Here is a 16,083-nt window from a genome sequence, read left to right on the forward strand (position 1 = left end):
TGGATGGGCCGGTTTGTAGAAAAGGACAAGTCCCGCATCGTGGATCCTCGCATTTAGATACAGTTGGTTTTACGGGGTTTGAAGTGAATTTGGCTTTGGTAAGAATGTTCTTCAGATTTGGAGGTTGCCGTCTGCTGTGAAGTATATCATTAGGCTGGATCAGTTCTTGTAAGTTTTCCGATTGTTGTAGAATAGGGAAAAACTGTTTGGCTGATTTAAACATGTTGCGATTCCTCGGGTTGTGGGCGAGAACAAAAGGAATTTTGGTATTGTTGCTTTCCTCACGTTGTTTAATTGATCTTAGTTCTGCAATCGGTGTTTCTGTCGCCTTACGTATTGCTGATTCGATGAGCTGTGTAGGATATTTTTGTCTAGTAAGAAATGTTTTAAGTTCGGACAGTCTTGATTTCCTCCGTTCTTCATCTACAACGATGGTACAGATTCGCCGGGCCATATTAAAAGGGATGTTTCGTTTTGTATGAGAAGGATGACATGAATCAAAAATCAAATATTGGTGAGAATCTGTATTCTTGTAGAAAAGATCCGTAGTAATTTTCATTCCCTCTTTTATCACTAAAATGTCCAAAAAGGGTAATTCTTTTTCACTAATTTCTATTGTAAAAGGATCCACGATGCGGGACTTGTCCTTTTCTACAAACCGGCCCATCCATAATGTTCAAGAACGGTATGCATTTCAACGTTAATTCAACAATGAATTGCAAATCCAAGAACCTGATTTACTGCATGACGTGCCCTACTTGTGGTGACACCTATATAGGACAAACTGGAACAAAACTGGCAGATAGAGTGCGCGTCCACAAGCAGCAGATTAGAGACCCATCTGTGAGGAACACACCATGCAGCGGCCATTTCGATATATGCGGAAAGGGAATGTTTTATATATTCCCTTTTTATAAAGTGAAAGAAAACAATGAACAATTGCGTAAAGCAAAAGAAAATCATTTTGTTAAACTGTTTAAACCCAAGTTAAATTCTTAAAATTTTGTATTTTTAACATCTGCATATATATACATGTATATAATTATGTACAAGAGACACTGGACTTTTATCATTATAATTGTGTTGACTCTTTTTATGCGTTGTATAATGTTTTGACGTCACAATGTTTTGACGTCATAATCACGTCTTCAACAGTTTGTTTGTATAACGTTGCCTACCTAACGTCACGAGATTGACGTCATAATGTTCTTGTTTACTTTGTTTTTTTAAATCTACTGAAGAGGCAGTCTACGATAGAACCATGCAAAATCAAAATTTTATAATGAAGGGTGTAGATTAATTTTCATAGTTTATCTGGATATATCTAAAGTATATTGTCTATTTTATCAAATTTTCATGGTTAAATTTATCTGCACCACTGAAATCCCCCAGATAAGACCATTTCTATTTTTAGCTCATTATTCATAATAAATTTCATGCATGAATAAGGCTAATTTCATAGAGTCATTTAAGTATTAAATAGAGTTTAATCATACATGGAGTTAGATTCACATAACATCTGATACAAATACCTTTGATTTGGTGCACACATATTTTTTAATTCATTCGTTGATTTTAAGCTAGATGATCAAATATTATAATAAGATAGGTAATGTCCAAAACACACTACTTCTCTTAGTAGGATATAAAACCTCAAGAAACGTTTTAAATTTAGAGTTTCTTGGTTCAAACAATAGAATTATCCATAAAAATATATATTTGAATGGGAATTTGGTTGCAAATAAATATTAAGCTTATATTCCGGTGTTTAAATTCGGGATTTTTACAAATTAAATTATCTCCCTTTGTGGAACTCTCGTGTAAAGAAGATAAAGAAGAATGATTGGAGAAAGCCAGATGTCAACAAATGGATGGTTTGACTCACTTTGAAATGTAGTTTTGGTGAAAATTGTAAAGAGAAAGCAGATAATATACTTTAGGATTGTAAGAAAAACACTTCAGCACACTTGAGATTTTTTAAATGTACCTCTGAGTCAGATTTTGTACAAATACCAGAATCATCGTGCTGGTGTGCATGGGTTGAGGCTGTCAATTTTCAGCGGGCGTACATGTGCTAAACACAGGCAGGAATATGGAATTCAGTGGAAAAGGAAAAGGAGAACATGCTGTCATTCACTACATAAACAATCTCAATCTTGCATAATCGCGAGTGGAATTACATTCATTCAAAGCCGAGAGATATGGATGAAGCTGAGCACACATTTTCCAACTGGTTCTGGTCAGAAAAAATTGCCTTTACCCAATGACATAATTCTTAACAAACCAAAAATATTTATATAACAGTACTCTTATGTGTACCAGTAAATATTGCTAGGACAAACTACATGTATGTATGCATAAAATAAATGCACATCAATATCAGATTAAAACTGCCCCCCTCCCAATTTGATTAGATATCTATGGAAAAGATATACAGTTCAGTTTTTATAGTGGTATAGTGTTCTAAACTTAAAATTTACTTGTTGAAATACTCATACAAATTTGAAAACCTATTTTTATTATTCAAGGAATGAATTAGTGCTTTTATAAACCCATGCTTGATCTCAATTTCCTTACCTGTTGTCACTGATAAATTATTGTTTTGATTATGAACAAAAACTCTGTTAAATGAACCAACGTTTACGGGGAAATTAATGCATAATGGACACATCAGAATGATCAGATGTTTGGAATTTTACCATTAATAGGTGTTCGCAGAAAACGCATTGAGAGAAAACTGTGTCAAGATTAATACAGATCTGAAGGAGGAGTTGAAAGGTGTGTTTTTTACACAATTGATTGACTGAATTATTATGATGTATTCAACTCATAAAACTTTGTTGTACATTTATTACATATGAAACAGAAAATATAAATACAAAGGAGTTGAGGAGTACTACATGTAAGAACAAATGTTGTCCAAAGATATTTAGGGGGGGGGGGGCATGCCAGGCCTGGATCTTTCATTTAAGTATTTAAGAGAAAAACAGGTTTATACATAAAAATGTCTTAAAAATCAAAGGGAATTTCAAATGGTTAATGTATTTGTCCCATTAAGATAGCATTATAGTTTGTATTCATGCTAAAAACTTATTTAGCTGGACAACATTAGATTAACTGATAATAACAGTGTCTTTTAATGGTTAAAAATCTTTAATCATCTACACTTTATATTTAGTTATTTTACAATATGTCTATTGAGAGTTCAACTAATCAACATTTGGGATATCCAATTGGCAATTGATACTTGTATATGTACATTAGATATTGTGTATGAAAATCAGAAATAAGATTTGGCTATATTTTTGTTAATATATAGACTACATATACATTACCGGTATATTAGATATACATTAAATGTACTCTTTTGTAGAAATATGCTGTTTATTAGAGAGAACTACAGATTCTGAAGCAATGGACGCTGATATATCTTTTTCTAACCCAAGAGGTATAACAGTGAAAAAATATTACATGATGTACAAGATGATTAATGACGCATACTTGGCATTATTATCATAGATTATCATAGATATTCCAAATATGAATTTTTTGACCCTTTTCATTATTGCCGCATGGGTGGTATATATGTTTCTTGAACTGTATGGTTGAATTTCAGTTTTACAGTTCAATGAGTTTAAATGTGATTCAGGCACAAGGACAATGCTAAATGTAGATAATAGTCACTGTGATCATCTTAGGGATCGAGGTCATTCAAAGATTGGCTGCCACTTGAAATGATTATATGTAAATTTTACAATGCATATTTTTTTCTGAAATGTCATATAGTTGTTATTAAAGCTGTCAATGCTTTACATGTGTATTATAGTGGTACATATATGTGTGTATCCAACAGCTGAGTTTAGTCTAATACTTTGAATACATATATTTTAATGAATATACCGGTATATATTTATTTTCAGATTTTGATCTTCTGTGATCTCAGAAAACTGTGGGGTCTGATCAGTCCAAAGATAAAAGAACAGAGCATGAAATCTTAAATGAAGCTGTGAAATTATTGTCATATGGAAAGTACTCCCCTGTAAAATCACAGCCATCTATGAATCTTGATCAACTTCAGTATTCAAAGAGAATTGTGATACATGCATGAATTCATATTATTATATTTTCATGTTAAATACTACTCGAAAACCATTGTCAACCTCCGCTTCGCATCGGTTGACAATGGTGTCCTTGGGGTGTCAATTTCAACTGTTACCCTCCCAAACAGGCACTATTTATATAATGTTAGTCCTCTAATAGCACTACATGTGTATGAGTTGATGACGTAAGTCTTCTAATAGCGCTACAGGTATAAATTGATTTTTTTAGGCCATTAATAGACAAACATGTATCAATTGAGGATGTAAGCTAGATAATAGCACTTCATTTATGATTTGATGATAAGAGTTGTCTAACATCACTTGTATGAATTGATGATGTTATTTGGCCAAAAGTGCTACATGTATGAATGTTGGCTAGTAGCTCTACATGTATGAATTAATGATGTTAGTTATTTAATAGTGCTACATGTATGAATTGATAATTTTATTTGTCTAATAGTGCTACAAGAAGGAATTGATGATGTAAGTTTGCTAAAAACATTACATAATTAATATATGAATTGATGTTGTCTGTTCTATAATAGCATTTCATGTACGAATGATGATGTTAGTCCTCTATTAGCACTACACATATATGAATTGATAATGTTTTTGTACTAATAGCGCTACAGGTATGAATTGATTGTTATTTGGCCAATAGCGCTACGTGTATCAATTGAGGATGTAAACTTTATGAATGATTTGATGATAAAAGTTGACTTATAGCACTAGTGTGAATTGATGGTGTTACCTGGCTAGCTAATTGTGCTATACGTTTGATTTGATGATGTTCTTAGACTAGTAGCACCACATGTATGAATTGATGAGGTTACATGTATTTGGCTAACAGCGCTACATGAATTAATGATGTTATTTGGCCAATAGTGAAACATGTACCCGGTACATACATGAATTAATGATCATTGTTGTCTTAAATTGCTACATGTTTAAATTGATGATGTTATTTGGCAAATAGTGATTCATGTATGAATTGATGTTGTTTGGTTATCAGTGCTATATGTATGAATCAATAATGTTATTTAGCTTTTAGTGCAACATGTATGAATGATGATAAAGGTTGTTCAATAGCACTACATGTATGAATTTATGATTTTATTTGACTAAAAGATAAGTGCTACATGTGTGAATTGTTGGTGTTTGGTTATTAGTGCTACATGTATAAATTGATGGTAATACATGTATTTGTCTAACAGTGTTAAATGTATGAATTGAAAATAGATGTCTTATACGGCTACATGTATAAATTAATGATTTTATTTGACTAATAGCACTGTATGAATTGATGTTGTTATTTGGCCAAAAGTGATACATGTATTAATTGATAATAGTTGTCCACTATTGCTACATGTATAAATTGATGATTTTACTTGACTAATAGCACTACATGTATTATTGATGATGTTATTTGGCTAATAGGGATACATGTATTAATTGATGATGAAAAATTTCTAAATTTAAATTAATCGCACATCTCTGTCTTTTTTTCGTATGTAACTGACTAATGAATATTTCAATTCATTGATTTTGTATCTTTTTTTCTGAAATTAAAATTTTCTTTCTGATGTATTCATTGTAGGTTGAAATTTGGTTGTATTGCATATTTTATTTCATAGCTTTGTAAACAATGGCTTTTCATATTTCATGAAAATAACTGCAATAATTTGGTCTTTGATTTTTGCTCCATTTGAAGCAAAGGCTCATTACAAGTATTTCTTATAAATGAGTGTTACATGTAGGCTTTTCAGGATTTTTTTTTTCATATCAGGTGGTTATATGTACATTTTGAAGTTTATAACTGTAACAAATAATCCATGAATATTAAACAGGTTATTTATTAAGTTAAAGATTGTTATTTGCTGTGTTCTTCTCAGATATCATCTTAACAATATACTTATGTTGTAAACTCTGCTCAAAAATACAAATGTATATGATGAAAAAAATGTTTGATATGTACATTCATTTAAATTTGAATACATGTAACATGAAATCCATTGTTATTGTATTTTAACAGTTTTATGTCAAAGCGGATGCTTATATAAATTGAGGTGCTGTGGGACATAATTCCGTTTTAATATGGATTAATGTACATTGTGATTGAAATACTTTCACCGGTTTAAAATTTTCAAATTTTACAATATTTAACCAAAAAAGAGCTTTTAAAAATATTTGGAGAGGTAAAAATTGTAAAAACCCAGAGCGGGAGTCAAACTCATGACTTACAGATTCGTAGTACATCCTCTAACCCACTGCGCGTCGCTGTTAGGTGACAAACTTAATGGTCCAAGTTTCCTTTCAATTGCAGCCCCCCCCCCCTCGACTGAGGGCAATTCATAGTAATTCTGTGTGTTTAATTTTTAAGACTACTTAATTCTCCATTACTACTTGTTTTATTTGGCAAGGAAAATCTAAATAATTATGTAATAGCATTTTTCTTACCCTAGATAAAAGTGCACCATGTCCACCCCAACCCCCTCCCAAATCCACCCACCCCCAAAATTTCCACTGAATTTCATTTGCAACCAAATTCCCTCAACCAGATTAAAGACAAATAAAGACCATATAAGCTGACAAAATATTATATTAATTGATGCGTTTCTTGGGCAGTTATGCCAGTTTTAGTGCAAATAGGTCAATTTTGGTAAAATTTCAGTATTTTCATGAAGTTAAGGCCAACATATCTTTGTGTATTGTGTTTAGAAATTTAAATTCCTTATTATTCAGAATACCTATGGGTTTTCACAATGTGAAGAAACGGGTTTTATTCAATTGACGTGTGTAATATTTCCAGTAAACTAAAAAGAATTGTATGCTGTCTAATTTTTCAAAAGTTCTATAAATAGAACAAGGGGAAAACCCAAGTGCCATCCGTTTCCATAGTTACTGATGTAATGTAATAAAAATCATTCTCATTATAATCAAGTTAGGTTATCATGAATATCTGTGCCAAGTCTCATGAAATTTCGATATACTTCCATTGATAGCCATTTGCATGGTTCTATGGTAGACTGCCTCTTTAAAAAGATATTAATTTGGAGTTAATGTAAGGTACATCGTAAAGAGCGCCATTTCCAAAATAGATGTGAATATAAGTATAATCCTCAAACAGAGTAACAAACCTCTTTAAACCCCCCCCCCCCCCAATTTCCAAATTTTTTAAAATTTACATTTAAAAAAATGAATTATAATGGAGTTGCCCCCCCCCCTCCCCCCAACTTTTTTGGAAGTATGTAAAAAATTGATATGAAAATAAGGAAAAGAGGAGTCAAATTGAAGTTACCCCCCCCCCCCCCCCCACGGATTAGGAATTTTAAAAATCTACTGAAGAGCCCAGTAGGGCGAAAGCGCTATATATAAAAGTTGTTTGAGCATTGGACTTATTTTTGTGTTTATATATATATATATATATATATATATATATATATATATATATATATATATATATATATATATATATATATATATATATATATATATATATATATATATATATATATTGAAGGTCCTATAGTCGTGCGTGTCCTGTAGTCGTGCGCCATCTTGTTTGTTGTCGCATTTGGTCACGTGCGAAAATATTACGTCATAAACGGCTGATTTTGAAAGGTTGATATCAAGTGCGTATAAACAGAAACGAAGAGTTAAATATGCGGAATAAACAGGTAGGAAATTATACAAACATATATTTTATGTATAATATCCGCCATTTTGTTAATACCAAATTTACTATTTATAAAAATGCATGTTTACCGGGTTGAAGCGTACATTCCAGACATGAAAGGCACATGGCTAATTAGCATATCTAAATGTAGAGGTCACAATGTGTATTGTTTCTACAGGCCAAAACATTTTAATTGTTGGGTTATGAAAATGTTCATATTCCTTACATTTTTTTGTAGACGTAATTATAACGCAGGAATAAATTTAATTGAGAAAGGGGCTAAAAACAATAATTTTATTTGAGGGAAAAACACTTTTATACCTTTAATTTGAATTTAATACTTAAGAAATGTTCAATATTCTATTCATTAAATAAAATAATTCCTTTGTATTCAGAAGAAAAATTAAAAAGTCAAATTAAAGATCCCTTTTCATATTTTTAGACCCCAAAGAAAAAACCCAAAAGTAAATTCAGACAGTACAGTCCAACTCGACTCATAAATGCATATCTAGATGTCAAAGAAAAAGGGACAAGTGTTCGCAAAGCTGCAAAGCAGTATAATGTCCCAACCCAAACTCTTCGCGACCGGGTCAAAGGGAAGGTAGACCTGGAAAAGGTAACTATGGGGCCAGCACCATTGCTTGGACAAGAAGAGGAGGCTATGCTTGTTTCGCATTTGAAAGCAATGGCCTCATTTGGTTATGGGTATACCCGAAAAGAGGTGACCAATATGGCATCTGACTATGCCATTCAGCTACGCAAGAGAACCAAACAGCAGAAACCTCTCACATTAAAATGGTTTAGAGGGTTCATGAAGCGTTGGCCAGATCTGAAGGTTGTTAAGCCACGGGCATTGGAGTATCAACGCGCAAAATCATCAAATCCAGGAAATGTACAACGATACTTTGTTGAACTGTCGTCGATTCTCACAAAGTACAACTTATTTGATAAGCCCCATAGAATTTTTAATGTGGACGAGAAGGGGATCACACTCAACCATGCACCTCCTCATGTAGTATCCGGCACTGGAGACACGCCACAAGCTGTAACAACAGGAAAGTCCTCTACGGTTACCATACTGGGATGTGGTAGTACCTCTGGGGTTGCCATTCCACCATATTTTGTCTTTCCTGGCATGCGGATGAGGTCCGAGTTGATGGAAGGCTCAACACCTGGAGCAACTGGTGATGTCACAGAGAGTGGATGGTCAAACTCTGTTATATTTCTTCAGTATTTACAGAGCCACTTTGTTCATTATGTTCCTGGTGGACTGCTGCTATTAGATGGACATAGGCCTCACGTTTCAGTTGCAGCTGTTGAATGGGCAAAGGAACACAATATCGTGTTGCATGTTTTGCCAGCGCACACTAGTCATATTCTTCAGCCCATGGATGTTGGTTGCTATGGCTCTTTACAGAAAATTTATAACAATTTGTGCCACCAAAAGATGAGAGCAACATCAACTGTAATCACCAAACAGGATATTTGTGCCCTAGCATGCCAGGCATACATCAAAGCTTTATCAGCTCAAAATCTTCATTCTGCCTTCCGCAAGTGTGGAATTATCCTTTTAATGCTGATGTGGTGCCAGCAGAAGCTCTTGCCCCTTCTTCGGTATTGACTCAAAGGAACGAGGAAGAAGACAAGAGCGACTCTGATTTGGATGCAGATGAAAACAACAACAGTCAGGATTTTTTTGCAGAGCGAACTAGAGAGCTTGTTCGTATAAAATCAGAGGGATTAAAGGCCAAAAAAGAACGCAAAACCTTGAGCAAGATTACATCAGGCAGAGCAATTACTGAGCCGGAGGTATCAGCGAAGATTATGGAACATGTTTCAGCAGCAGCAGCCCCAAAAGCGCACGACTACTGGGCACACGAGGATATATATATATATATATATATATATATATATATATATATATATATATATATATATATATATATATATATATATATATATATATATATATATATATATATATATTCAATAAATCCTTTTTCTTGGTACCGGGGATGAATAAACACAAAAAATAAGTCCAATGCTCAAACAACTTTTATCTATAGCGCTTTCGCCTTACCGGGCTCTTCAGTAGATTTAAAAACAAAGTAAACAAGAACATTATGACGTCATAATGTTCTTGTTTACTTTGTTCTTATTTACTTTGGTAACAGTAATTCCTTTAAAATGTTAATATAATATAAGACATGTTTTAAATACATCTATTTTAGGGAGTTGAAGAAAAACACATGATGTATCGTATAGTGGTTTAAATTTATAACGTCATTCAAAAGTATATGACGTCACACCTTTATGACGTCATAGTACGCCAACAGTTAGGTACATAAATCATGGTATAGTTAGGAAGAGTTGTCTTTCCTTATACTTTGAATTTTGTACATGAAAATATAAAAATTAAACACTTTCGTTTCATTTAGGCACATTTTTGTTATACAATAATAAATAACATTAGTAATTGATTAAAATTAAATGTGAATAAAACTAAAATACCTTGTATTTTATTTTAAACTTAAGATAATTTATATTAAACACCACATATTTTTTTCTTAGAAATATTCACTATATATATGATGAGAATTGGCTACCTGAAAATCTACGGGGGCAATTGCGCATACAAACAGAGCATTTGCGATTATAGAGTAATAGAGAGTGCAGCTCCTCCGCACGGGCTTACAGTGGGAAAGTACAATGGATATGCAAATATAACAGGATCAAAAGTTTTTTCCTAAAGTATTTTTTAGAAATATACACAAATAGCTTAACCAAAATTCAAAACAAAATTGTGGGGTCTATATGCTTCATTTGGCGCTACGGTGTATCTAATATGGCCTTTCTGCACTCAGATTGCACATAAATCATTTTCCCTTTATATTTTATTATCGGAATGAACCATGGCACCAAATACAAATTTATACTATTTAAAATAAATAAAATTAAAATTATCGTAGAGAAAAATGTTACAATTTCTTCCCCTAATTGATATTTTGACCTTTTTGCACTGATAAAACGCTATTTTTATCAATTACAAATTCAACATGTAATGAAATTATTCAACAGTCTCAAACTTTTTGTCAAACTATGATAAACTTGTCGGAAAAAACTATAAATTTCAGAAAATAAAACAAAGAGTATGGGTCTATTATGTAAAATTTGAGATATGGCATGAAATAAGCTGATTTTAGACAAAAATTGGGATTCATTTTTCCTTGACTTTTATAAAATATATGTTAAATTTACCAATATGTGTCGATAGAAATATTGAATCATTGTAAAATTATGTTTTTCGTAACAAAATTAAGATATCCTTAAGATATAACGCCATCCTTAAGATTTATGCACAAACTATCTGGAAATTTTGTTTGAACTGAAAATAAGGAAGCTAAAGTGACGGTACTCTAATACAAGTGAGTTATGAAAAATGTTCATTTTCTTCTTAAAAACCTTCCACCACAAAATATAGTCCCATATTAAACTCTGTAAATATGTAATTTTTCCATTACTATTTCATTTAAAATAGTTAAATTGGCATTATAACATTTGAATTTATGGATAGAATCAATATATGATGCATAATTTCTAGAATAGAGGTGACCCAAAATGGCTACCCAAAAAAACAGAGGAACGAACCTCTTTAAGGTCAGACGACACGTTCCTCGAGAATCTTTTCTGTATCTCCTTGTAATAAAGAGTTGTAATAAAAATTAGTATTTTGTTAATGATTTTTAAAATGATTAAAATTTACTTGTATATGGATAAATGCCTAGATGGCCTAGTGGTAAGAGCCGTGGCCGGTCTTTTCCAGGAGCATAGGTTCTAGAGGTTGTGGGTTCAAAGCCCGGCCCAATAGTGAATTTCGCTGTGCTGTTTCTTTATTAATTTTTATATCAGCAATTCAAGTGTATTTTCAAGAAGATTATATAGGAATTGCATTCTCTAGTATTTTGCAGAAATGCCTGGTAAGGTATCCTAATTTTTTGCAAGAAAGCTTGTCATAGTAGTAGTCCATTTACAAATTCCTGAAAAATGTTATGTAAAATTGAGGAACAATTAAGTAAATATATGTATTGGGTAAATTAGGACAATTTAAACTGACAAGATTTTAAGGTAGCTCGTGGGTTTACATCGTGTTAAAAAAACTTACCCTGAAAATTTGTCCGTGTGAGTTTTATTTCTAAAATTTATCTAAGATTCGTCTGCAAGGTATTAATTTTATCATGTTTCAAACACAATGTCGCTGTTAAAACAAATCAACGCAATTTCAATGAAATATATAATAGAATGCATATCTTAGTCGGGAAACGCGTATCAAAAATGCTCCAAACTTTTAAACGATTTAGACGAACCTAATTTTACTCAACACAATAACAGAAGAGATAATTTTGAATCAATACATAAAATCTATAAAATGTATATGTGTTCTCGCTCAATTTTTTGTAAAACAACTTTAAATATTTAAAAGATTTCACAAAACCTTGAATTTTCATAATGACGTTAGCCCGACGTCATCATTTTCTTGCGTCCGAGAATAATAAAATGAAAATGCGTTGATTGACAAGACTACCTGATTAACACATTTTAAAACATGTAAATCTAATTAACATTCCTATGAATGTTATCGAATGCACTAATACAATTAATGTAAGGTGGTGAAGAGAAGAATTATGGCTCCTTTTCACTTCATGAAACTCTGAGTCAACCAAAGCTAAAATAATAACGACACAACTATTGACGTTTTAATAGGTTTGTAATCGTATACGATATACGATAACTAGCTAAAACCAAAATAATTTTGAAAGTAAGATCGGCAAAATACAGAGGTTATAATTTTAAAAGAAACAAAGCTAATGCATACGGTTCAATTTATTCACTTGTCTTAACATGACTTTAAATGGAAGCGTTCCGACGCACACTTATTTCTTTTAAAACTGAAGGAGACAATGTTAGTCAAGTCTTTAAATTTTGAGCACTTGATAATTATAAATGTTAGCATAACTGCAACCTTGCTTTTTCAAATATTTTATTTTATGTTTCAAAAGATCATTAAAAAATTGTTATTAAAAAAAAGTATGAGTTATCTATGACGGTCAACTCTTTACGTCAGCAAACCCGCGAGCTATGTTAATCTAACACATATTCAACCAACCAAACCACAACCAAGTGAGGGTTTATCGGAAGAAAGATAACTCCGCTCAAAAACAGATAAAGTACAGTATTCACGAGCATAATGAAATATAAAATTGCCAGGAAAACTCGAAACAATTAATAATTCATTAGTCGTAAGGATTCTAAGCATACGTTGAAGAACTGAAATCTTTTTCATCGTTTTGAGTACTAAAAATTTTATAAAAAGACGACATCAATCAACCAAACTTGTTGTAAATTTATTAAGACCCGACACTCTAGACCACATTATGAGTACACGTTATACACTGATATTGTTATTATGGATGCATAGAGTGTTTCGGCGGTTTTTGTAAGAGTTCTGGTTTTAACTCTTAAGGCCCGCCTCATGAGGGGTCTACCTATTATGATTTTCTCATTATTGTAATCGTGATTGAATTATCATTTCGCCGATATTCTTGTGTTTACTGTAGGCGATTATAGGTTCATTGGTAAATAGTTCTTTGCATATTTCATCATTTTTAAGGACATTCCAGTATTTCAGGATGCGCTTTTTGAGACCCTTCAAGTGTGGGTTGTACTTGGTTATCATGACATTTGGTTGTCGTTGTTTGCATTTTATATCTGTTTTCACCAAGTACTTCTTTCTATTTGTGTTTTCCATTGTACGTACAATGGGATCTATTTCCTTATCAGAGTAACCTCTCTTTGATAGGTGTGTCTTGAAATCCGTTAGAATTGTAGATAGAATGCAAGGATCACTGGTATTCCTTGTATGTCTGATGCATTCGCCTTTTATGAACCCTTTAAAGACAGAAGGACTATGGGTGCTTTTTCTGTGTAGATATTGAAAATTGTTTGTTGGTTTTATATATGATTTAATATCAAGTATGTTATTTTCCTGAAACCTTACGCCTTTGTATATAGTAGTGTCCAGAAAATTGACACTTTTTTCTGAGATTTCATACGTGAATTTCAGGTGTTTGTGACATGTATTGCCGATGTCAAAAAATTCTAAAATTTCATTTTGTGTGCCGTTAAAGGCTATAAAACCATCGTCTCTAAATCGCCCGTGGTAAAGAACTTGATTGGCGAATTTGAATTTTGACATTATATAGTTGGTGATTTGATACATTCTTGTATCTGAAATTTCTGGAGATGGTATTGCACCTATACTGCATCCTATGATTTGTTTAAAGTATTTTCCATTGAACTCAAAGTAATTGTTTTCCAAGACGCATTTCAATAAGAAGATAAGATCTTCGCTCTCTGGATAAGGAATGTCGATTTGTGGTTTGTTTGCGTTTTTGTAAGTTTCATTGACGGCGCTGAGTAATTCGCCGAATTCCATGTTGGTATACATACTAGTTACATCATATGTAATTAGTAACACCTCTGCTGGAAGTTCGAGAGTCTCAATTTTATTGATAAAATCGGCGGTGTCCTTAATATAAGTTGATTGATTTTGTACTATGGGAATGAGAAAGTAATCGCAATATGCGCCGATTTTACGTGTTGGCGTATCACACTGTGAAATAATCGGGCGGCCAGGTGGTAATTGTCTGATGCTGCATAGGCCGTTTTGAAGGGCATATCGGACTTCATCTTTGATTTTGTGTATTTTAGGGAGCAGGTATAAATGACCGCATTTAAGCGATGGTTTGTTATCGCAGAGATAACGATACGTTTCCTTATCTATTGAGCCCTTAGAGTACATTTGCGTTACTCTATTTTGTATGGTATGATGCAAGTTCTGTAGATCTGGTTTATCAACTTGCATGTAATGTTTTGATTTGAGTTGGCGCATGGCCTCTGCAATATATTGGTCTTTGTCCATAATAACAATTGTATTGCTTTTGTCCGCTTTTTTGATTACAATATTGTTATTGTTTCTCAGAGACGTCAGTGCTTCTCTTTCAAGCTTAGACGTATTATTTTGAATTTTCTTGATTGGAATAGATGACAATTCTAATTTAGTTTTGTCGATGTAATCCTCTAATGCATAACATGTGAATGAGGGGTTGTAACCAGAGGGTTTTTTGAATGGGTGAATTGGAAGAGTTCCCCCTTTGTCAAAATGATACTTGCATCGGAGTTTTCTAGCAAACTCGTCAAAGTCGTTCAAGATGACTTTTTTAGTGATGCTGTTTTGTGGAGTCGGTATCAATTTTAAACCTTTACTGAGCACTGTGGCAACGCACTTTGAAAAAATTACGCACTTTGAAAAAAAAATTCAAAGTGCGTTAAATTTGGGACCAAATCAACGCACTTTGAAAAAATTTCTCAAAGTGCGTTAATTTTTGGACCAAGTTAACCCACTTTGAATTTTTTTTTCAAAGTGCGTTAAGATGGTACATCAACATTTTTTAGTATCGACACTCTTAACGCACTTTGAAAAAATAGATATAAATCACAAATTCTGGAATTAAATTTCTAATTTGTTGATAGTATGATGATTTGTTAACACTGGTGAAACTATAATTTACCGTATTTGAGATCGGGGATGATGGTGGGGTGTGGGTTAACCAAAGATACCGGTCAATCACCAGTTCATCATTTACTTAATTACAGGAAGAAGGACCCCTACCCCTCATTTTTCCTTCAAAAAATAGGATATTCAGCAACTTAAACGCTTAAGAGTGGAAAAAGAAATACCGGTATACTCTGTTTTAAATTAAGTACTGGAGTGATATTGGAAAAACGAGCTTGCCAAACAATACCGGTATTATCTCCATTGATATATTAAATTATTTTAAAAAAGAGTTTCAACATTCTGTTTTTATTTTCTAATTAAATAAATCACTTAAAAATAAAAAGAAATTACATTAACAAACATTAAATGATTATAAACTTAAAATTAGCATTAGGATGTGGGGGTTTTTCCTCGCACTGATCTTCTAAAAGATCATATTGTTTTTGATAAACATAACTAACGTATCCTTTTATCACATTATGTTTGTTTTCAAGCACATGCAATAAGCCAGTTAAAATATGTTATACATTGATCTCCATTATCAGTATATACAAATCATACTCGTTCTTGCATAGCTCAATATACCAGATAAGAAGTAAAGTCGCTGCATACTCAAAATAGGAAAATGCAGTTGCTAAGCGATGAAGTTTATGTCATATTTGGATAATTCAAATCTCCCGAATTGTTCTTTG

At 32.5% G+C, this 16,083-nt stretch overlaps 1 protein-coding gene and 1 long non-coding RNA gene across 2 annotated transcripts; both read left to right on the forward strand.

Annotated features, from left to right (window-relative positions):
- The first annotated feature begins 1,891 nt into the window (after positions 1–1,891).
- Positions 1,892–6,177, forward strand: LOC117681868 (uncharacterized). Its single transcript, XR_010707915.1, has 4 exons — positions 1,892–2,239; positions 2,709–2,778; positions 3,374–3,448; positions 3,921–6,177. It is a non-coding gene; the product is annotated as an uncharacterized lncRNA (long non-coding RNA).
- Positions 6,178–7,762: 1,585 nt separating this feature from the next.
- Positions 7,763–9,397, forward strand: LOC136270353 (uncharacterized). The gene is made up of 2 exons (XM_066067807.1): positions 7,763–7,777; positions 8,219–9,397. The coding sequence occupies exons 1-2, from the start codon at positions 7,763–7,765 to the stop codon at positions 9,395–9,397; spliced, it is 1,194 nt and encodes a 397-aa protein (XP_065923879.1).
- The last annotated feature ends 6,686 nt before the right edge of the window (positions 9,398–16,083 follow it).

The sequence above is a fragment of the Magallana gigas genome, chromosome 7 (genome assembly GCF_963853765.1).
Source record: "Magallana gigas chromosome 7, xbMagGiga1.1, whole genome shotgun sequence".
Classification (NCBI taxonomy): domain Eukaryota; kingdom Metazoa; phylum Mollusca; class Bivalvia; order Ostreida; family Ostreidae; genus Magallana; species Magallana gigas.